The 24,471-nt window shown below is 45.8% G+C and overlaps 1 protein-coding gene across 3 annotated transcripts in view; it reads left to right on the top strand.

Moving 5' to 3' along the window:
- The first annotated feature begins 524 nt into the window (after positions 1–524).
- Positions 525–24,471, top strand: part of LOC144507281 (coiled-coil domain-containing protein 85C-like) — a 263,226-nt gene continuing 239,279 nt past the window's right edge. For 2 of the 3 annotated variants that reach the window (XM_078234324.1, XM_078234323.1), the window contains exon 1: positions 1,163–1,965. In XM_078234324.1, the coding sequence (XP_078090450.1) occupies positions 1,272–1,965 (694 nt within the window). In that variant the 5' untranslated portion in view covers positions 1,163–1,271. Of the gene's footprint in view, positions 1,966–24,471 lie in introns of all 3 variants that reach the window. The other variant, XM_078234325.1, reaches the window with a different exon arrangement.

The following is a 24,471-nucleotide window of genomic DNA, read 5'->3' as shown; positions in this document are numbered from 1 at the left end:
AACCTGTTGGACTTTAACCTGGTGTTGTTAAACTTCTTACTGTCTTAGGATGCTAAAATGCAGGTTACCAAATCAAATTTGTGGCAGCAACAAGAAGCTGGCCATGCCATCCGCCTCATTTGCTCGCCTTTGGTCAGATGTTTCCTTCTGGAAGTTACAATTGAGTCTGCTTCAGTCACTCTCCCAGGCCGGGAAGTGGGGGGGGGGGGCGGTATTTAAATCTTAAACGATTGGCTGGAATATGATATCTGCTTACAGGTAACTGGGGTTGTGAAATGGTTAATAAGGGATAAGTGATACAATTTGGTGTAAGCTCCCACCCACACGTGATAAAGCGTAGCCTGTGTGTGTGTGTAGAGAGAGAGAGACTAGCCCTGTGTATGTGTGTGTGACGGTGCCTCCATACAAATCTCTCTACCTGCTTTTAATTCTGTTTGCTTTCACTTTGATTGGATCTCGCTGCCAGAGCCTGTGGAATAACTTGCATCACCATTGGGTGAGAGCTTCAAATCCTCTCCTTGGGAGGAGAGAGGGAGAGAGAGAGTGAGTGTGTGTGTGTGAAAGAGAAGCCAAAGTTCTTTGTTAACCAGTATCGATTTTGAGGAAGTCAGTTGCACTTTGCAATTGCCTGGATCCTGAAGTCGCTACCCTGCAGCGGGCGGAGCGGGAGATTGAGTGAACCTGGTCTTGTTGGAAGGGCTGCCCGGAGGGGGGGGGGGGGACATCACCATTTGGAAGGTGGATTACATCCCGTCCATGTTTCCACTGGATTTCTCTCCTTCTGCTGCCAGAGGAAAGGCACTGATCGCCTCTGCTCTCATTTAAAATCGGAATAATCGTGAACCGGTTTATTTTAAACCACCCAACAGCTGACAGCCCGGAAATCTCAGCCGGCGAGGAATTTAACAGGGGGAAAAAAAAACCCACCGAGGCTGCAATCGAGAGAGACTCGAACCCATTTATTGGAGTCTTTTATTTTTTTTGCCTTCACTTTTTCAATCCGGATCCTTTTGCATGCCACTCGGAGACTTGGTGCAGACACACTTGGGGTGAGACCCCAACCCCTATAAATAAGTGTTTTTAAACAACAGCCAGTGAAGTGACTGTCCAAACTACTGAGGTTTCAAGGCAATTTCTCAGGGTCAACATGAGTTGGTCCTGTTGCAACGTGAGGAGGTAAAAGAGGTGATTTATCAGGAAGGTTATTTAAAGGGTTGGAAAAAAGATTATTAACAAGCAAACTTAAAAAGAGGGGAGGAGGAGGGGGGGATATGGCTAAAAATTCCCCAGATGGATCCAGGGAGGATCTGAGTAAGATAGCTGATGAGGAGTTGGTGAAGTGGGGGAAAGGGGAGCTGGTTAAGAGGCTCAGGAAGACAGAGGCGGAGAGGGTGAGCTTGATGCTGGAACATGGCAATCTGATCAAGGACGTGAACCGGCGCCTCCAGCTTCACCTCCACGAGATCCGGGGCTTGAAGGACATCAACCAGCGGCTGCAGGACGACAACCAGGAGCTGCGGGAGCTCTGCTGCTTCCTGGACGACGACCGGCAGAAAGGCAAGAAGTTGTCCCGGGAGTGGCAGCGCTTCGGCCGCTTCACCGCCAGCGCCGTGTGGAAGGAGGTGGCCGCTCACCAGCACAAGCTGCGGGAGCTGGAGGCCAGGCAGGAGGCTTTGCTCCGGGAGAACCTGGAACTCAAAGAGATCGCCCTGATGCTGGACGAGGAGCGCACCGAGGCCGGCAGCCGCAGCTCCATCGACAGCCTCAGCAACCTGAACGGGGGCACGGGCACCCGGGACGTGGGCGATGGCAGCAGCACCTCCAGCACTGGCAGCGCGGGCAGCCCTGACCACCACCACCCCAAAGCCGGGGACAAGGGGGCTCCCAGCAAGAGGTCCACTGACGACCTGTCAGCGCCCCCTCCTCACCACCACCATCACAGGAGCATTCCCAATGGGCTGAATGGTGAGTACTCTTAACACCTTTCTAAAGTTAAAGTTTATTTATTAGTGTCACAAGTAAGGCTTACATTAACACCGCAATGAAGTTACTGTGAAATTTCCCTGGTCACCATACTCCGGCGCCTGTTCGGGCACACTGAGAGAGAATTTAGCATGGCCAATTCACCTAACCAGCACGCGTGGGAGGAAACCGGAGCACCAAGAGGAAACCCACGCAGACACGGGGAGAACATGCAGCCTCCACACAGGCAGTGACCCAAGCTGGGAATCGGACCCGGGTCCCTGGTGCTCTGAGGCAGCAGTGCTAACCACTGTGCCACCATGCCGCCCCAGGGTCTGGACAGGGTCTTGCTGGAGTTTTGTACTTGCTCACCTTGTCGGAAAAAAAAGCTCAAAAGCTGCGAACTTCAAGTTTATTTATCAGTGTCACGAGTAGGCTTACATTAACACTGTAATTAAGTTACTGTGAAAATCATTTGATTTTGATTTATTATTATTGTCACATGTATTAGTATACAGTGAAAAGTATTGTTTCTTGCATGCTATACAGACAAAGCATACCGTTCATAGAGAAGGAAATGAGAGAGTGCAGAATGTAGTGTTATAGCTAGGTGTAGAGAAAACAATTTAATGCGACGTAGATACATTCAAAAGTCTGATGGCATCGGGGAAGAAGCTGTTCTTGAGTTGGTTGGTACGTGACCTCAGACTTTGTGGGGTTTAGTCATGGGCTCACACACATTAAGCTAAAATCGCCCGGTGAAACTTTCTATTTAAGATCTTGACAGCATGCTGCGTGTGAAATACAAGTTTACGTGTCAAAGTTACCACTTAGATTGTTCTTCTTGATAAGTTGATTGACTGGTTCCCTTAACACTGAGAGTTGAAACACTTCATACTTAGGCAAGTCTGCACTCAAAATGTAACTACTGTATCCAGTAATTTGAATTAAGCAAGTAACCTTATCCCAGAATACTGCGGATGCTGGAATCTGAAACAAAAAATGCTGGAGAAACTCAGCAGGTCTGACAGCATCTGTGGAGAGAGAATGGAGCCATGAAGGGTCATCCAGACTCATGTTGACTCTATTCTCTCTCCACAGATGCTGTCAGACTTGTTGAGTTTCTTCAGCATTTTCTGTTTTTGTTTCAGATTCCAGCATCCGCAGCATTTTGCCTTAACGTTATCCCCTGTTCTCCCTTTATCATAGAATCCTACAGTGCAGAAGGAGACCATTCGGCCCATCAAATCTGCAGCGACTACAATCACGCCCAGCCCCTATCCCCACAACCCCATGCACCTACACGAGCCAGTCCCCCTGACACTAAGGGGCAATTTAGCATGGCCAATCCACCTAACGCACACATCTTTGGACTGTGGGAAGAAACTGGAGCAGCCGGAGGAAACCCATGCAGACATGGGGAGAACTAGCAAACTCCACACAGACATTGACCCAAGCTGGGATTCGAACCTAGGTCCCTGGCGCTGTGAGACAGCAGTGCTAACCACTGTGCCACCATTGCCCTTTAGAAGAAGCTGTTTTGAAAATTACATTTGATTTCTGAAGCATTTCCTTCCTCTGACTACTTGCCAATGACTTTTTTGAATATGTGCTTATTAATAGACCAGGAAAAGGATACTAAATATTGTCATGGCATTTTTTTTCCCCTATGACCTCCTAAGTCCACCTTTGTATTTTAAACTTTATTTACTACAAGCATGCAAAATAGCATTCCCGGTCATGGCATGTGTCGAGATTCACATACTGCTGTTAACGAACATAGAGAAACACAGCAATCTCCCCCTGTTGTGTTAAGAGGGAGTTTGGGCCCATGTTCAGTTATTTCATACCACTGTGCAAGTGCAGCACACATAGAGGCAGCCATATAACAAGCACGGCCACTTCAGATTCTGGAAAGACATCATAGACATTTTGGCATCTGGAGTGAAACAGGAATCCAATCCACTTCTTTTTATTTGATGGTTTTGCATTTCCTTTCCATGTCAAAAGAGCCAAAATGCCCTTGTGAAATACAGGATTCCTAATCAATGGTATTACTCCGCTTAATGTTGGACGGATTATTCCGTGTGCCCACACTCAGTAATAAAGCACCCAGTGTGAGAATTTCTTTACAAGTTCAATTTCAGAAACAGCTTTTGTGATTTAATCTCCACAAGGAATCAGAAACCATTCCTTATTTTAAAAAAAGGAGAAAAATTGCTGGGAATAGTCGGCAGGTCTGGGAGCATCTGTGAAGCGAGAAACCGAGTTAACATTTCAGGTCGATGACCTCTCATCAAAGTGACTCCTCATGGAATTGAAGGATATGGGGAGCAGGTAGGGAAATGGAGTTAAGGCCAATGATTAGTCATGATTGTATTGAATGATGGAGCAGGCTAGTATGTTCAACTCCTGCTGCTACCCTGTTGGACAACTGGGTTGCGATATATCCTAAGGGGTGTCACACTTAACCTTACAGTTTCTTCACTAGGGTACAGCCTTTGGTATTGGAATCATTGGAAAATTGACTGCATTGTATTCAACATATACACAATATCATACCCGACTAATTAGTATGCTAGTTTGCTTCTTGTTTTGGAGAATGCTGGCTGCAGCATAATTACAAACTGCTGTGTTTTCACTGTAATGGTCCCTGCCTTGCCGGGCGCACTGATGCATGCAATGTTATCACATTGCAATATCAACTGATCCATTTGAACAGTGTCAGGATTGTTTGCCAGATCTGCTCTTTAAGGACAGAGGGGAATAAAAGAAAGACTTGCATTTCTATAGCGCTTTTCACAACCATTGGACGTCTCAAAGTGCTTTGCAACCAATGATTTGATTTGATTTATTGTCACGTGTACTAGGATACAGTGAAAAGTATTGTTTCCTGGGTGCTATACAGACAAAACATACCGCTCTAGTCCACAGGGGAGAAGGAAAAAGATAGGGTGCAGAATGTAATGTTGCAGCTACAGGTAGGGTGTAGAGAAAAATCAGCTTTGGATGGTCGGTGCAGGCTTGGAGGGCCGAAGGGCCTGTTACTGTGCTGTAATTTTCTTTGTTCTTTAATATAAGGTAGGTCCATTCAAAAGCCTGATGGCAGCAGGGACGATGCAATTCTTGAGTCGGATGGTACATGTTTTCAGACTTTTGTATATTTTTCCTGACAGAAGAAGGTGGAAGAGAGTATGTCCGAGGTGCATGGGGTCCTTGATTATGCTGGCTGCTTTTCCGAGGCAGCGGGAAGTGTCGATGGAGTCAGTGGATGCGAGGCTGATTTGCGTGATGGACTGAAGTACTTATGAAGCGTAGTCACTGTTGTGATGTAGAAAATGGGACAACCAGTTAGCAATTTGACAATGACCTGATAATCGGGAGTGGCTGTGTATGATATGATTGAGGAATAAATATTGGCTAAGATATGGGAGATAATGTCCCTGCTCTTCAAAATAGTACAGTAAGAAGTCTCACAACACCAGGTTAAAGTCCAACAGGTTTATTTGGTAGCAAATACCATAAGCTTCGGAGCGCTGCCCTCCGAAAGCGCAGCGCTCCGAAGGCTTATGGTATTTGCTACGAAATAAACCTGTTGGACTTTAACCTGGTGTTGTGAGACTTCTTACTGTGCTTACCCCAGTCCAACGCCGGCATCTCCACATCTTCAAAATAGTGCCACAGATCTTGTGCATCTGAGAAAGGAGATTCATCGTCTGGTGTGAAAGATGGCAATTCCAGCAGAGCAGCACTCCTCGGTACTGCGCTGGGATATCGGCCTTGATTTTGTTTCCTCTCAAGTGGGACTTGAACCTTGTGACTCAGTGCAAGAGTGCTATTGCTGACTGAGCCAATAGCTCTCACAGAAAGAAACCAGTTTTCATTTAAAAAAAAGGCTTCCTGGTGACTAGTGAATTGGCGCATTGCCTGCTGTGACACTCATTCATACAAGCCAAGATGTACCGATTTTGATCCCTGATCTGTGCTGGTCTCAGAAGCTGGACACGGATGAAAACTACTTATAACCTCTGCAAACCTGCATGGGAAAAGGAAGAATTAGTCTCAGTTCTGCAGCCAAGTTTTCTTTTTTTTGGATCTTTAAACCTTTTGGACAAAAGCTGAATTGATTTTTGCTGTTTTTTAAAAAATCTGTGTTTCCCTCCAACTATGTAAAGAGAGAGACCGAGGAGAGCAGACAATTAGCATTCTTCTTCTGTTCACCGGAGAACAGCTTGCATTTATATAGCACCTTTTTAACATAGCAAAAATGCCTCAGGCGCTTCACAGTACCTTTTTTTTAAGGTGCCAAAACTGTACACCAAGCGCCTTTAAGGAGATTTTAGGACAGCTGACCAAAAGTTTGGTTAAGGAGTTAGGTTTGAAGAAACGTCTTAAAGCAGGAGGGAGAAGCTTGGGGTGGAAATTCTGTGTCCAAAACAGCCGGCATTAGTGAAATGGTTAAAATTGGAGAGATCCGAATCGGAGGAGCACGGTACTCTTGGAAGGTTATAGGGCTGGAGGGGTTTACAGAAATATGGAAGAGCGAGACCATGGCTAAGAATCTTTTGATTCGAGGCGTTGTCAAGCTGGGAGGCAGTGTAGGTCAGCAGGCACAGGGCTTAGTGTGAGTTAGGATATCCAAGATGACTGACTGCCTCCGAGAGCGGATTGTATAGATGGGGGTTCTGTGTACCGTCAATTTCACTTCAGCTTTTGGATATTGTGGCTCTGTTGTGGAAAAAGTGAGAGAAAGATCACAATCAGCACTTGGAATTCCTATTCGGCAAGGGTTGAATATCAGTAACTTGTTCCACTTGTTCTTATGTCCCTATTTAAATGAGCAGCAAGAATACACAAGCTTGTTACTGATTAATTGGGTGGCACAGTGGTTAGCACTGCTGCCTCACAGCTCCAGGGACCCAGGTTCGATTCCCGCCTTGGGTCACTGTCTGTGCAGAGTCTGCTTATTCTCCCTGTGTCTGCATGGGCTTCCGTTGGGTGCACCGGTTTTCTCCCACAGTCCGAAAGACATGCTGGTTAGGTGCATCGGCCATGCCAAATTCTCCCTCAGTTTACCCGAACAGACATTGGAGTGTGGCGACTAGGGGATTCTCACAGTAACTTCAGTGCATTGTTAATGTAAGCCTACTTTTGATAATAATAAATAAAATAAATAATTGTTGTATTTGGATGTTGTAAACATGGAATCTTTGTTGCATCAAAACTTAGAGCTGATTGACTTATTTATTTAAAACTGATTCTAATGTCTATGGATTTTGTTTCTGTGGCAGTTGAAAGCAAGGATGAATCAACATGATTATTCATTTTCTGATGATCTTGCCACTGTTAGATATGCAGATAATGGTGTCTAGCTACACTTGCCATTTTATTCTTGGAACCGTTATCCAAGCCAAAAGGCTTCGCTGTGATCTTATCAGCCAGTTTCCTCTAATCTAGCCTGCTTATCCCAGGATTACATTGGGCATACTCAAGTACCAGTGTACTGGGAAAAGAAATACATCTAGCTTCACAGCTATGATCGTCCGCAGAAAGGATGGGTCATTTCCAAGTTATGCTTGATGTAACCTCAACTTCATTAACCTGCTGCGACATACCATTTTTCTTCCTTTTTTTAATATCCTGGTACTTCTGCACAGCATTTTCTGGACTGCAGATTAACAAGGGGTATTGTACTTGAGTTTACAGTGTTACATTGAAACGAACAAAACCACTGGCATCAAACCAAAGCTTGGTGGGGGTGGCCTGTGGTGGATTTGCATTGTTGACTCAACAGTCCAGAATCTACTAGTTGTTGTGATTTGCATCAACACAGCAGTTACTTTTACTTACTGTATTAGTCCCATACAAGTTGACAGATAATACACAATGTGACGCCTGATTTGACCTGGTGGGATAGCAGCTGCATTTGTCGATGACCTCGGGATCACTGTGCCGTTGGGAAGGTGACTTTTGAGGAGAAGGAGGAGGCAGTGGTACAGCTGGTAGAACCTAAAAAGTGAGCTCGGGCACACTAACCTGATTTGATTTGATTTATTATTGTCACATGTATTAGTATACAGTGAAAAGTACTGTTTCTTGCACGCTATACCGACAAAGCATACTGTTCATAGAGTACATAGGAGAGAAGGAAAGAAGAGAGTGCAGAATGTAGTGTTACAGTCATGGCCAGGGTGTAGAGAAAGATCAGCTTAATGCAAGGTAAGTCCATTCAAAAGTCTGACGGCAGCAGGGAAGAAGCTGTTTTTGAGACGGTTGATACATGATCTCAGACTTTTGTATATTTTTCCCGACGGAAGAAGATGGAAGAGAGTATGCACGGTGGGCGGGGGTTGTGTATGTGTGGGCGATTTTCTTGGAGGACTGGGAACGGTTGCTCGCTAATCGATGGGTTTTGTTGTGTGGAATTGGCCTTTACCAGCTCTCCGTGCTTGAGGGAAACAAAAATTTTGTTTCATTTTATTTGTTCATGGAATGTGAGAGTGGCAGAAACGATTAACATCTCTCGTCCATCCCTACTTGCCCTTTGGAAGGTGGTGGTGAGTTGCTTTCATGAACCACTGCAGTCCCTTTGGTGTCGGTACACCGACAGTGCTGTCAGGGAGGGAGCTGCAGCATTTTGACCCAGTGACAGTGAAGAAATGATGATACAGTTCCAAGTCAGGGTGGTGTGTGGCTTGAAGGGGAACTCGCGGGTGGTCTGTTCCCATTGATCTGCTGCCCGTGTCTTTAGGTGGTGAAATCACAGGTTTGAGAAGGTGCTGTTAAAGAAGGCTTGGTACCAGAAACACCCACATCCCATAAACAAATTAAAGAAAATATAGCTGGGGGGGAGGAGTGTGGAGGGGTTGTGTGATGCGGAAGGGATAAAGTGGGGAAGACGGAAGAAAGCAAAGGTGAGGTAAGGAGGAAGGATAAAGAAAATTTAGATGCAGGAAGAAAAGATTAATTTTCCTTTGAAAAGTGATCATTAACGTATCAGCCACCTCAGGATCACTGAGCCAAAAGCTGTTTTTTTTTTGTATTTAGTCGCTTGCATGGGTTTTAAGTAATGAAAGTTGATTTCAATCAATCTTGTTATAGAGTCATAGACTTTACAGCATGGAAACAGGTCCCTCGGCCCAACTTGTCCATGCTGCCCTTTGTACTTGGGTCTGGGATGGGTGGGGGAGTCTTGCGACTGGGAAGTTAAGGGGGAACTAGTGTTAGAAATGGTAATGCATTCATTTCCTGTACCTGGTATGTTTTACAAATAGCGTCATTTATTAACCGGAAGGGATATATTAAATGTGTAGGGAGAATGCGGCCAGTCAGGTTTAGAGCTAGAGTTCAGGTGATAAGCAAGTGGCTTACATTGTATCCGTTCACCTGTTCAAATTACCTCAATGCACCTCCAGCAGGTATGCACAGCCTATTTAACCCTTTTCACTGTTACGGTGGCATTTCCTGGCTCATTTGCTTATCTCAACAATGAATTTTGAATTTCAAAGTCTTATCTAAGTATTCTGAATTCTCAATGTAAAACCTTCTGATGTGTTTATGTCACAGAATCACAGCACAGTTACTGCACAGAAGAAGACATTTGGCCCATTGTTTCTGTGCTGGCTCTTTAAAGTAGCAATTCACCTGGTGCCGTTCCCCTATCTTTTGAACTTTGAAGTCACTAAGACATCAATTCCCTGCCCTACGTTAACTCGCTGAATTCTTGACAAGTGGTTCTGTGGGAAAATCTTTTTTTATTATCCGTTTGTAGGTGTTGCTGGCTAGACCAGCATTTACCCATCCCCTATTGCCCTCAGTGGTGGTGGTGTGTTACCTTCTTGAACCCCTGCAGTCTATGTAGTGTAGGTACACCCACATTGCAGACAAAGCCAGCATTTATTGTCCATCTCTGACTGCCCTTGTGAAGGTATTGGAGAGCTTCCTTCTTGAATACAATTGAGTTATTTTGCCGGCTGGTTTAGCGGGCAGTTAAGAGTTAACCATGTTACTGTGGGACTGGTGTCGCACATAGGTCAGAGCAGGTAAGGATGGCAGAAGATGTGAGTGAACTCGATGAATTTTCATGACAATCCTGTCGTTTTTGTGGCCATTATTAGCATTTCATTCTAGATTTTATTTATCATCAGCTGCAATGGTGGGATCTGATAGAATGATAGAATCCCTACACTACAGAAAGAGGCCATTCGGCCCATCGCGTCTGCACCGACCACAATCCCACCCAGGCCCTACCCCCATATCCCTACATATTTTACCCACTAATCCCTCTAACCTACACATCTCAGGACACTAAGGGGCAATTTTAGCACGGCCAATCGACCTAACCCGCACATCTTTGGACTGGAAGGAAACCGGAGCACCCGGAGGAAACCCACGCAGACACGAGGAGACTGTGCAAACTCCACACAGACAGTGACCCGAGCTGGGAATCGATCCCAGGTCCGTGGAGCTGTGAAGCAGCAGTGCTAACTACTGTGCTACCGTGCCGCCCTGAAGATCTGAACTGATGTTTATTTGTCCAGGCCTCTGGAATACTAGCCCAGTAACATTATTACTGTGCGACTATCTCCTATGGATGGATTTGAGAGAATGGGTGTGGAGAAAGCTTTGCTTGGTTCAGATTGTCAATCAGGCAACAAACATGACTTTCCCCTCTCACTCGGGCCTTGCTACACTCCCTGCTGTTCTGAGGTTCCTATCTGAACTGTCATTGAATCAGCAACTACTTTTTGTTGTGTTTATTTTTGAAGTTCCTCCCCATCTTTCCTCAAGGTGTGGACTATGGTTGGGAGCTGTGCCACTGGTTCCAGCCATTGTTCAGTCTCATGCCCCAGCTTGTTTCTATGTGCGCCAAGACAGTGACTACAAGCAAACTATTCGTCACGCTTGGCCACCACTACGTAGCTATTTTTTTCTCAGAATGAGGGTTGTATGTTGCAATTTTACAAACTGGAAGGGAAGATCATACCAGCCAGGCCTGAACTTTAACCAGGCAATGTTCTTAATCTTCAGTGAAGCACTATGGAAACCGTAATTTAATGCCAGGGTTTTTTGAGATAGCCCATTATTTATTATACTGTGCTTTATTATATTGTACTTTACACTTAGTTGGCAGGAGATTGCACGTAGGTTACACTTGGCTTGATGGTGGAGTGGATTAGTAAAGCTTTTAATTGTATATCCTTAACCATATAAAACATACACTGTTGTGGCGTGGAACATGATAGCTGGTATGGTCAAGAAAAGAGCCACATTTAATTACTAGTTGTGGACTTGTCTTTCCAATTTTAATTGTGAGAAGGATGACATTACAAAGTCAGTTTTTCTATAGAATCCTTTCTTTTTCTCACATGATTAACATTTAACTTTTATGAAATGTTATTCATCTCAAAGTGCTGGCATAACCCGAGCCAAAGGTACTGACATGGTGTTATAGACCACCAGAGTGGAAATTGGCAGACTTTAAACAGACTCAGATGGAAGTGTGCTGTATTCATCCATAGTTATAGGTTTCATTTGGGAGGGTGCAGTGGGAGTGGAAATTGGCATGTAATTGAAATTTAAAGGAATGAGGAATGGAGACAATTGAAGGGCGGCACGGTGGCACAGTGGTTAGCACTGCTGCCTCACGGCGCCAGGGACCCTGGTTCAATTCCGGCCTTAGGTGACTGTCTGTGTGGAGTTTGCAAGTTCTCCCCGTGTCTACGTGGATTTCCTCTGGGTGCTCTGGATTCCTCCCACAATCCAAAGATTGGATTGGCTCTGTAGACAAAGGGTTAGGTTGATTGGCCATGCTAAAATTGCCCCTTCGTGTCCAAAGATTTGTAGGTTAGGGGGATTAGTGGGGTAAATACGTGGGGTTACAGGGATAAGGAGAGAGAGTCAGTGCAGACTTGATGAACCGAACGGCTCCTGCTGCATTGTAGGATTCTATGATTCTACATGCAGAGCAGGCTCGAGGGGCCAAATGGCCTGCTGCTCCTCCTGTGTTCCAGTCATTATAGGGGGGACACTTTAACAGCCTTCACCAGAGCTAAAGGAGCAGAAAAGACTGGCAAAATTGAAGGGGTAAAGAAATCCAAGCTGCAGGCATGAATCTTCAGGACAGTGCGTGGAGATGGGGCTTCAGGAAGTGAATGTAAGCAGGATTCCCCACACACGAGCCGGGATTCTCCTCCCTCAACTGCTGCCCGGATTCTCCAGTCCCACTGCTGTGAATGGAGATTTGGCCAAATTCTCTGTTCTCGCTGGCAGCAGTGGCAGGGCATGCGAGACTGGAGAACTCTGGCCACAGTCTCTGCTATCAATATCACTGCATATGCTAGCCCTATGATGCACAGTTGCTGCATTTGTCCATTTTGCAGATGGCACAGCATTGCATCCCTTCCCTGTTGACCCAGACACAGGAGATCATTCCCCGTGGCCATCATCAGGTAGACTTGCCGGGTTCTGCATAAATGGTGGCATTTTGACTGGGTAGTCAGTGAGGCAATGCCAGGTTTTGATCACCTTGGCATGCCTTGCATGTTGTGCCACTGAAGGCATGATACAAAGTCCCTGGAATCCTTTTGAGGAAGCCTTGAACATTACAGTTGTCAGGTAGTTGCATTGTTTAGATATTATTGGATGCCTATCTCTGCCTCTAAAGCAGGAGTTTTCACCAGCACTGATCAAATTAATTATTTGCTAAAGTGAACTAGGTTCACCTCTTACGATACTGGCAGGAAGGCACTAACACCTTTGAACAGATAGGCACTAACCAGCAGTGAGTCCAAATCCCTGTTGTGCCAAGGATGAATCTCTTAAATCAGCATTCTGTAGACAAAGGCTCGTTTGTTTACACACCAAGAGAATAGAAATGTTAGGGAAGGTAGATTAAAGATTTCACAAAGGAGGATTGGCTGTGCATTTATTCAGTAGTTGGCTGAGTTGCACGTACCAAATGAGAATCTAGCCTTGAACAATCTGTTCTGCAGTCCCATTGGCAAAGGCTGTACTAACATTGAGCTCTTATGCAATTAGGTTAGGGAGAAAGTTGGATTTCCCGATTGCTATTCAGTGACTGCCCCCCCATCCCCAATTGAACAGATTGGGGTGGATCATGAGATTATAGAATCATAGAATCCCTACAGTGCAGAAGGAGGCCATTTGGCCCATCGAGCCTGCACCGACAACAATCCTACCCAGGCCCTCTCCCCGTAAACCCATGTATTTACCTTGCTAGTCCCCCCTGATACTAAGAGACGATTTAGCATGGACAATAAACCGAACCAGCACATCTTTGGAATGTGAGAGGAAACCGGAGCACCCGGAGGAAACCCACGCAGACACGGGGAGAATGTGCAAACTCCAAACAGATAGTCACCCAAGGCCGGAATCGAACCGGGTCCATGGCGCTGTGAGGCAGCAATGTTAACCACTGCTATCCCTGAAGAATGATGAAGAATAGGAATGGATTGGATATAGTGGTTATTTTCCTGAAGAGCATTGAATCCCTGGTTGATGTTGTGGGCGCTGACATATTCCGCACCTACAAGAGGGAGCTGGACTGGTTCTTGGCTGGGTTGGAGATCACATCATTTAGAGAGTAAATGTCCTTATAGGTAACACTCGACCCATTTTGACCTCCTGGACTCGCGTGGAGGGGACTGGGGGAGGGCAATGGTGCAGGTCGTGGGAAGTATTTCATCCCGATGCTTTCCAGTTGGCTCCAGGAGGCGCAGGCGGTTTTATTTTGTTGCTGAGGACCTCTGCAAGTCTCCCCTCCCAAATCCTCTGAGTTAAGTATTGTTTGTTAAGCACAGCATCAAACTGGAAGGAGAGGTTGCTGCCACTAATCTAATCCCCGCATGTCCCATTATCCTCTGCCCTCCCGTGTCGGACGAGTCCTTAACAACAAACATCTGAAATTCTAATTGCACAAAGCAAAGGTTGTTCCTTTTCTGAAGATTGGCTTAGGTTTAAATTCAAGGCGTGTGATTATGAAATTCAATCTAGATGTAGCACACCTTGTTGATGCAAACTGAATACAGATATATGCTGTTGATCAATAGCCACTGATATACTGTACAAGCCTTTACTAGAATTTCTTTTGCCTGGAGGAGTAACCTAATAATTGAATTTGTGAAACTGTCTATATTCCCACGTGCAGAATGGCTGTTCATTCTGACCTGATTTGCTTTAAAGGGTGCAGTGTAAATGTGAGGAGTGGATTGAGTTGCTGGGGATTCTCGAGTGTAGCACTACAATCGCAGTTAACAGGTTGCATGCTGCAGTGTTGATCAAATCCAGTCAACATAGCCAGTTATATATTCAGCAGACTAATCAACATTTCTGAATTACAGGTTCTGGGTTAAGCTATTCGAAGGTTAATATGAGGGACACAGCAGTCGTGTTGTGGTAACTATTGCAACAACCTGAGTGGTTGGGACCGCAATGGTATCAGCCTGCTATCACCAAAGGAGGAGGGTCCCGGCCTCGCTATAGAATGCATGCAACAGGAAAATGTCGAGCCCTTTTAGCCCAGAAAAAAAACCTGAGATACTTGACATAGATATAATCCACAAAATGGAGGCCAAGCCTAAGGAAAGAGATTAGGTCAGGTGACACAAAAGCTTGGTTGATGAGGTTTTTTTAAAACTTTATTTATTGGTGTCACAAGTAAGCTTACATTAACACTGCAATGAAGTTACTGTGAAAATCCCCTAGTCGCCACACTCTGGCACCTGTTTGGGTACACTGAGGGAGACTTTAGCATGGCCACTGCATCTAACCAGCACAACTTTCGGACTGTGGGAGGAAACTGGAACATCCAGAGGAAACCCACGCAGACACGGGGAGAATGTGCAGACTCTGCACAGGCAGCGACCTGAGCCGGGAATCGAACCCGGGTCCCTGGCACTGTGAGGCAGCAGTGCTAACCACTGTGCCACTGTCTCATGTTTTGAGGTGAGAGAAAAGGGACTTCCAGAGAGTGGGATATCCGTGTGACTGAAAGAGTGTTAATGGTGTGGAAAGGGGAGGAAGGTAGAAAGGCTGCAGTCAGAACAAGTCAGAAAGAGTTGGGGTTATTTTTGCAGGGAATTCATGGAGCAATCAGCACTTTTTGGAACTGAATCGTGCTGCCAATGATGGGGCGAGGGGATGAAGGGGTTTACGGGGTTGGGCAGGGGAGGGGGCATTAGTAGTGAGGCTGGATGGACTTGTGGAGATGCAATTAAAGGATGTAAACACATTAATCATTTTCAATATTGGGGAGGCTGGAAAAACCAATGTAGATCATCAGAAGTGGCGGGTGAGGGCTTGATGGCAAAGGGGATATGGACAGCAGAGGTTTGGTTCGTTGAAGTGTGTGGCATGGAGGAGGCAAATTGAAAAATATTGAAGGAAAGAACTTGCATTTATATAGCGCCTTTCTCAACTTTACGAGGTCACAAAGCACTTCACAGCCAATGAGCTACTTTGAAGTGTGTTGTTGTATCGGGACAGCTAAGTCGCACGCAGCCAGGTCTCACAGACAGTAACATAATGACCAACTGATTTATTTCAGTGATATTGGTGAGCGGTTTAATATTGGCGAGGATACTGGGGAGATCACCCGAGCTCTTAGAAACAGTGTAACAGGATCATATACACCTGGGTGAGAAGGCAGACGGAGCCTCAGTTTCACATCCCAGCTGAAACATGGCACCTCTGATGGTGGTGCACTCCCTCAGTACCGCAGTAGTGTGTTAGCCTGGATTTTGATTTGATTTATTATTGTCGCATGTATTAGTATACAGTGAAAAGTATTGTTTCTTGCGCGCTGTACAGACAAAGCATACCGTTCATAGAGAAGGAAAGGAGATGACTTGAACCTACGGCATTGGCAAGTGCTAGCCACTGAACCATGGCTGAAATTGGAGTAAGAAAGTCTGAATATGATTTAGGATTGGGTTTGCATTTGCACAATGCCAGAAAAGAATTGCCTCCAATGGGTAAATGTTTTAGAGAAGCGCAGTAAATTTGCAATGCTTTTTCTCCTGCAGAATTTCAGAAGGCGCAATGGGCTCAAGCTGCCCTCATCAAATACTCATTAGAGCCCTAGGCCATTGCAAATGTTTTCCTGCACACATCAGGGGTCCTTTTTATTTTCCACACTGCTTCACATTTCCAGCGTGTTCTCACTGACAATTTCCGATTACGGTGACTTGCTGATGGAATGAGCTGTTTCTTCAGTGTGAGATAATGATCTGTCTCTTTCTCTCTTTTTCTATCTGTCTCTCTCTCTCTGCAGGTAAAGCACTAATGGAATGCATACCCATTGTACCCATTTGTACTATTGCATTATGTTGTCTTCTGGAACAAATGGGCTTTTTAATGAAAGGAGCAGAGAAGGGTGCGATGGTGTGGGTTAGTGGGAAAACACTTTCTAATTGAGAAATCTGTGCAAGGATGATGTTCAGTTTCTGCTGTGGAAAACTGTTTCCAGTTGAAACTGGTTCCAGAAAAGGAGGATACCTTTTCCCATTGTCAGGCTGCTTTCCCCCCATTTTTATGTCGCTGAAATCTCATTCATTAGGGTCATGAATGCGTCTCCTTTTGTTTGTCCAGCGTCTTTTCAAAGGAACGCAACAAAAGACACTGAAAAGAGCGTGACAGTTGTTTTGAGGTCTGGGGGGCAGAAAGGGTCAGCCAGGGGAAAGGGTCTGCTTGTCAAATCGCCCCTTTGTCTTGGTAATTGGATTCCAGCTGACTGGGCCCCTGGAGCCTGGTGGTTGAATGGTGTCGAAGCAGAGAATCTTTGGACAGGCCCAGAGAGAGGGAGAGAGAGAGAGAGCAGAATGAGATTGATTGCTGCAAACCTGTCTGTGTGTGTGTGTGTGTGTGTTATCTCCAGTAGTAAAAGCTATCTTTATTGTCATTGGCTGTTGCATAGCAGCTGCAACGCAGTGATTTACAAAATGCTCCAACCAGAGACGTCCAAGTAGTTTAAAGTCCACAGACCTCCCGAGTGTACCCAGCCCCATTGAACATAACACCAGAGATTGGTGTAGCGGTACCAAGGGTCACTTGGCATTATCTGTACTTATTGTGGATCTGAGCTATGAATGTAACTCTGCGATCGAAGCTCTTTACAACAGATCAATTTCTAAAAAATCCAAACTCCTTTTCCCCCTTCCACACCTCCCCCCCCCCCCCCCCCCATCACACACATTTTTTTCCATGAGACATTGCCTGAAGCTGTGATGCAGTTCATGAGTAACAACAACCCACGTGACCCCAGACAATGTTGACAGCTTGTGAATGTGCCCCAACTTAGCCCGGCCACTTTCCAGTTTAACCTTCCCAAAAATTCTGTCTTGATCCACATCCCATTTGCCACTGCAGTGAAAAATTAGTAGGGCAGCGCAGTGGCACAGTGGTTAGCACTGCTGCCTCACAGCGCCAGGGACCTGGGTTCGATTCCCAGCTCGGGTCACTGTCTGTGCAGAGTTTGCACGTTCTCCCTGTGTCTGCGTGGGTTTCCTCCGGGTGCACCGGTTTCCTCCCACAGACCGAAAGACGTGCTGGTTAGGTGCATTGGCCATGCTAAATTCTCCCTCAGTGTACCCGCCAGAGTGTGGCGACTAGAAGATTTTCACAGTAACTTCATTGCAGTGTTAATGTAAGCCTACTTGTGACACTAATAAATAAACTTTAAATGGCCTGTTAATATCAGCAACATGAAATACACATGGATGAAATGGAACATAGATGTAAACTCATGTGTGACATGCTAGTCATGATGTGGAGATGCCAGCGTTGGACTGGGGTAAACACAGTAAGAAGCCTCACTTACCCCAGTCCAACTCACTTACTTTACCCCAGTCCAACACCGGCATCTCCACATCATGACTACCGTGGCTTTTGCTACCAAATAAACCTGTTGGACTTTAACCTGGTGTTGTGAGACTTCTTACATGCTTGTGAACATTGGCTTGGGGCTTGGAGCTCCGAAAGCTTGTGTGGCTTTTGCTACCAAATAAACCTGTTGGACTTTAACCTGGTGTTGTTAAACTTGGGGGAGTTAGGCAGTGTCCTTTGTGGCTCTTTGATCATGTTTTGAGCCTCCGAGAAGCAGCAGTGAAAGACTGGGCCCCTGCGGTAGGTTTGAGAGGAGGTCTGGAATGACAGATCCACAGACTTATCCATCTGGCAGGAAGATAAAGGTTGCTGTGGTGCACATTATAACCTGGGTAATGGATTTAACCGGTGCTGATATTTTTGTTTCTTGAGACAAGATTGATAGCACAAGGACTGGAAAAGAAAACTATAATTAACAATTTACTTAATCCCCAGATTAGGGAAGGGAAGATTGGCCGAGGTTCTTGGCTGTCATTGAATGGTCCCTTATCTGCTTCCGATGTGCAGGTATTGGTGGGATTTAGATTTGACTCAATAGCCCCCCACCTCCTACTGTTGAACCACCCGCTGATATCCATTGTTGTGGTTTGCACATGAATAACTTCAGTGAGCCATTGAGGTAAACATGAGTTAAAAAAGCAACAGTTTTGTGCAGTGATAAAATTAGCTAGCAGGATATGGGGTGTGGGGTAGTGAAGAGGGGCGGGGGGGGGGGGGGGAGGGGGGAGCCAACTGCTGAACATCGATATCGTGGCAGATGTTAATGAAGTATCATTCAGTTTGCTGAGCTGGGAAGATGTAAATGGAGAAACGTTCCTATTTGGATCTGCATAATCCATTAGAGTGCTAGGCAAGGGTCAGGGAATCTGTACAATGGGAGGAGGAACGGGAAGTGATCAGGGACATTGTAATTCTATGCTTGGATTAGGCACACATTCATTCAGAGTCGGTGGGACAGAATTTCTAGACCCACGTTCCGCTCTCTCATGTTAAATGTGCTTCCATCTCAACAGGTGTTCGGAGCCTTCCAGGGTTGGAAGGCTTGTGGACTGACTGGATTGGAGAAGCTGTAATGCAGCCTTGCAACAGCTAAACTGGAGTTGTCGAGCTAAAGTTTTATTTATTAGTGTCACAAGTAGGCTTGCATTAACACTGCAATGATGTTACTGTGAAAATCCCCTAGTCGCCACACTCCTGCGCCTGTTCGGGTACACTGAGGGAGAATTTAGCGTGGCCAATGCACTTAACCAGCACGTCTTTTGGACCGTGGGAGGAAACCGGAGCATCCGGAGGAAACCCACGCAGACACGGGGAAAACGTGCAGACGCCGCACAGACAGTGACCCAAGCTGGGAATCAAACCCGGGTCCCTGGAGCTGTGAGGCAGCAGTGTTAATCACTGTCACTAGCAGCAGCTAGTCTGGTAGTAAATCCGCCTCATAAAACTTATTAGACTCTCCACAAAAGACTCAGTGGGAGCCTTTCCTACGACTCAAAGTGCAGGTAATAAAGAGTGATGAATTTTCTTAGTGAGCAAGCTGAGTGAGAAATGTACAATTCTAATGTGTATAGTGGAAGGTGGGGGGGTTGCACTTCAGAGAGTATGCTAATGCAAAACATTTTCCAGCAGGCCTGAAACATTCTAATGTGTGTGTGGTACCTCTCACATTCCCGTCTCTCTCTTTCTCCCTACCCCCGCCTCTTCAAGTCACTTGCGATTACATTGTGTGGGCTGATGAGCAGCTTTCCATAATGAGTATTGGCAAGCTATACAGTGACTGTTCTGAGATGCAGATGCTAATAAACAGCCTGCGCTAGGGGTGTCCCAGCTTTCCTTTTGCCTTTTATTTTGAATCATGGATGTGGGCGCCAGAGTGTCACACTAACTTGTATTTTTGTTCCATTTCACCTCTATGTATTTCAAGTTGCTGATGCCAATAGCCCTCTTTCCACCAAAAGTTCAAAAGAGAGAGGTTCTTTCCAAACCTCACAGACCCACAAAGTTCAAAAATATCGAACTGCCAGTGGAACAGATTTGTGTCAGCTGTAGCTCAGTTGGTAGCGCTCTTGAATCCCGAGTCAGATGGTTGGGGCCACTCCAAGACTTGTGCATAAAACTCTGGGCAGCCACTCCGGTGCAGGGTCGAGGGAGTACTGCCCTGTCGGAGCTGTTGTCTTTCAGCTGAAATGTTAAACCAAAGCCCTGCCTGCCGTCTTGTCTGAATGCGAGAGATCCCATGGCACGTTCTCGAAAGAGAGCAGGAGAGTTATTCACCACCTTCTGGCCAAATTCTATCATTAAAAAAAGCAGATGATCTGCTCATTTATCACATTGTTGTGTGTAGGAGCATGCTGTGTGCATATTGACTGTCACATTTTATCCATTACTACACTGTCAAAAGTATTTCATTTGGTTGTAAGGTCCTGGAGTTGTGAAAGGCACTATTTAAATGTGTGTTTTCTCTTTTTGTGGCTCACAAATTGAATTGTAAAGTTCAATTAGTGCAGACTCGATGGGGAAAATGGCCTCCTTCTGCACTGTAGGATTCTATGGATTCTAATTGGGAATGTATAAGAGATCAGAATCAGAAAAGGACCACAGCTATCTCAGAGGGTTGTGAGGTTAGAGGAGATTACTGATATAGGAAGGGGCAAGTCCATGGAGGGATTTGAAAACAAGGATGGCACAGGAGTCAGCACTGCTGCCTCACAGTACCAGGAATCCAGGTTCAATTCCTGGCCTCGGGTCACTGTCTGTGTGGAGTTTGAACGTTTTCCCCGTCAGTTTGTGGTTTTCCTCCGAGTGCTCCGGTTTCCTCCCACAGTCCAAAGATGTGTGGGTTAGGTTGATTGACCGTGCTAAATTGACACTAGTGTCAAGGGATTAACAGGGTAAATATGTGAGCTTACAGGAATAGGGCCTGGGTGGGATTGTGGGCCGAATGGCCTCCTACTGCACTGTAGGGATTCTATGTGCAGGATTTTCCAGTCCTGCCGCAAGCGACGGGGTTTCCTGTTGCTCGCACCCTCCACTGCTGGGGAACCTGCGACAGGGTGAGGGTGGGAGGTTGACTTTGGCGAGGGATCCTGCCAGGGGGAACAGCTGGAAAATCCCACCCAAGAGGCAGAATTTTCTCGTCCCGCCCACCACAGGAATCGTAGCGGGCGGGATGGAAAATTCGGAAGACCGTTCGACGGTCCATTGACCTCGGGCGGGAATTTCTGGCCTGGGGGACGAGTGCAGCCGGAAAATCCCACCCACGATGTTCAGCTGTGTCAACATCAAAGAGAGGGGCGGGGTAAATATTCATCGAGCTTCACAGGGTATCTGTTGTCTTTTAGATGTTAAAGTGCATCTGCGAAATATTAGAATATTGTTTCCACATTTTCACACAGGAGCAGCAGAGTCTGACCAAATTGAAAGCAGGACTGATTTTTAAAAAAGATATTTTCTCTCTCTGTTTCCCACCCAAATCTTTATGGTGGGGCCTCCGACTTGTATTTGAAAATGTGACTGGAATGTTATGTCCTGCGCTGTATCCAATTCAGCATCAAGAGTGTTCACCTAAATGCAATGTAACATTCCCCCCCCCCACCCCATCTAAAGTTTTTGGTGACGGATTTGAGAACAGCACTGCACGATAAAGATAAGGACAGAAAATGCTGGAAATACTCAGCAAATACACTGCACTATAGGGACTGTTTAGCCATCATAACTCACATGTCAGCAGCATTGACAAGTTTGATTTCTTTTGTGCATCTAACATCTCCCCAGTGTACGTGGTCCTATTGAGCTCCTTCTACAAGCTCCAAGCAGTAAAAACTAGATTGATGTGTGGGTGACAGTGACAAATTTCATTGAATAATACAAACTGAAGAGAGCTTGAGAATTGCATCTTAACATCTTTTTAAAAAAAAAATGGAATGGCCTATTGTATTGCATGTATCAAATTACATTTTACATATCAATCACATGCTTTATGCAGACATAACTATGTTAATGGCTTTATCTGCAAGTGATTAAGCGCACTGGGCTCCTGAAATAGTTCCCCATTCAGTGAGTTACCAGTGTTAACTGGGCCTGGGAGGGGGTCAGAAGAGAAACACAGAAATTGCAAGACATAATAAATAATGCTGAATGTTTGATTCCTGCCTCAGGAAAGCTGCCTCTAGAATATCATAGAATCCCTACAGTGCAGAAGGAGGCCATTCGGCCCATCGCGTCTGCACCGACCACAGTCCCACCCAGGTCCTATCCCCATAACCCCATGTATTTATCCTAGCTAGTCCCCCAGACACTAAGGGACAATTTAGCATGGTCAGTCCACCTAACCCACGCATCTTTGGACTGTGGGACGAAACTGGAGCACCCGGAGGAAACCCACGCAGACACGGGGAGAACGTGCAAACTCCACACAGACAGTGACCCAAGCTGGGAATTGAACCCGGGTCCCTGAAGATGTGAGGCAGTCGTGCTAACCACTGTGCCACTGTGCGCCCATAAATATAATATGGGGACTCTATTCATTCATGGGACATGGGCGTTGCTGGCTGGCCAGCATTTATTGCCATCCCTAGTTGCCCTTGAACTGAGTGGCTCGCTAGGCCATTTCAGAGGGCAGTTGAGAATCAACCACGTTGCTGTGGCTCTAGAGGCACATGTAGGCCAGACCAGGGAAGGACGGCAGATTTCCTTCCCTAAAGGCCATTAGTGAACCAGATGGGGTTTTCCGACAATTTACAATGGTCATCAATAGATTCTTAATTCCAGATTTTTTTATTGAATTCAAATTCTACCATCTGGGGATTCGTACCCAGCTCCCCGGAACATTAGCTGAGTTTCTGAATTAATGATCCAGTGATAATACCACTAGACCACAGCCTCAATAAGGTACAAAAGCTCTGGACTAGCTACACACATTTGCTTGACTGAACCTGGCAACAGCACAGAACCCGAGTCCCCAGAACATTAGCTCTGATGAAGGGTCATCCAGACTTGGCTCTATTCTCTCTCCACAGATGCTGTCAGGCCTGCTGAAATTTTTCAGCAATTTCTGTTTTTGTTTCAGATTGCAGCATCCGCAGTATTTTGCTGAATTTCTATATTAATAGTCTAGCGATAATACCACTAGGCTCTTGCCTCCCCCTGAAATACAAATAAAGTACAAATGCTCTGGACTGGTTACCCACATTTGCTTGACAAACCTGGCAACAGCACATCCATATCCCCAAAGCTTTAACCTAACAGTTTTGCCATAGAGTGACATTTCTATGTGGGTTTATAATGCTGTAAAAGGTTATGCTCCATGGTAGCATTCTCTGCGGGTCAGAAACTTGTGAGTTCAGATCCTGTTCCAGAGTCTTGAATGCAAAATCCTCACTGATGTGCAAGTACAGCATTGCCGAAGGTGCCACCTATCAGGATAGACCCTGCCTACCCCTCAGGTGGGCATTACCCATTCCATCACAGTAAATCGAAGACTGGCAAAGAAACTCTCCCTGGTGTCCTGACCAATACTTATCTCTGCATCGATGTAATTCAGACAGTATATTTGGTCATGATCGCCTCATTGTTTGTTGGGTCTTGCTGTGCTCAAACTGGCTGCAATATTTCCTACATTAGAATTATGGCGACACTTCTCAAGCCCATTATTGGTTGAAATGTGGGATATAAATACACGTGTGTTTGTACTGTTTTTCTTATTGGTGGTTTCCAAATGTCGAGTCATGTTGTGTGCATCCAGTTGAGGAAGAAGAGTGGGCGGAATTTTACCACCTCACTATGGTGAGTGGGGGCTGTAGAATGCAGTGAGCCATTCATACGTCCATTGACTTCATCGGGACTGGAAAACCCTGCCCGTGAGAGGGGCCGTAAAATTCCACCCTCTGTGTCTGCTACTGGCCATATTGCTTTAATGTTAATGTATTTTCAAGTTTAGCACGCTAACCAAGTGGCTAGTTATGCAGCAGAATGGACCTGGACGCATGAAGCGATTTCATTTCCATTGTCTGCAATTGGGGAATAGCCAGGGTCACTTTTCTATGTTAAAGACGTTGATAGTGCAACAAAGGGAAAAACTTCCTTTCTACCTGAAAGGTGATCATTGATCCTATATGGGGTGGCATGGTGGCACAGTGGTTAGCATTGCTGCCTCACAGCACCAGGGACCCGGGTTCGATTCCCAGCGTGGGCCACTGGCTGTGCAGAATTTGCACATTCTCCCTGTGTCTGCATGGGTTTGCTCTGGGTGCTCTGGTTTCCTCCCACAGTCTCAAAGATGTGCGGGTTAGGTGGATTGGCCACGTTAAATTGCCCCTTAGTGTCGGGGCGATTGGAAGGGTAAATACATGGGGTTGTGGGGATAGGGCCCTGGTGGGACTGTTGTCGGTGCAGGCTCGATGGGCTGAATGGCCACTTTCTGCACAGTAGGGATTCTATGAAATTCTACGAAACATGAGATTGGTAGCTTGTCACAAACTTTTTCCGGTGATGATAGCAAACATCAAATAGAAAGATCAGAGTTATCTTTGTGTGTGACGGACTTGGCATGCTGTTTAAATACCACTCCGATTAGCACACTCCAAACAAGATTCTTATTCATCCTGG

The sequence above is a fragment of the Mustelus asterias genome, chromosome 18, assembly GCF_964213995.1.
Source record: "Mustelus asterias chromosome 18, sMusAst1.hap1.1, whole genome shotgun sequence".
NCBI lineage: Eukaryota > Metazoa > Chordata > Chondrichthyes > Carcharhiniformes > Triakidae > Mustelus > Mustelus asterias.
This window is presented reverse-complemented; position numbering and strand designations above follow the sequence as displayed.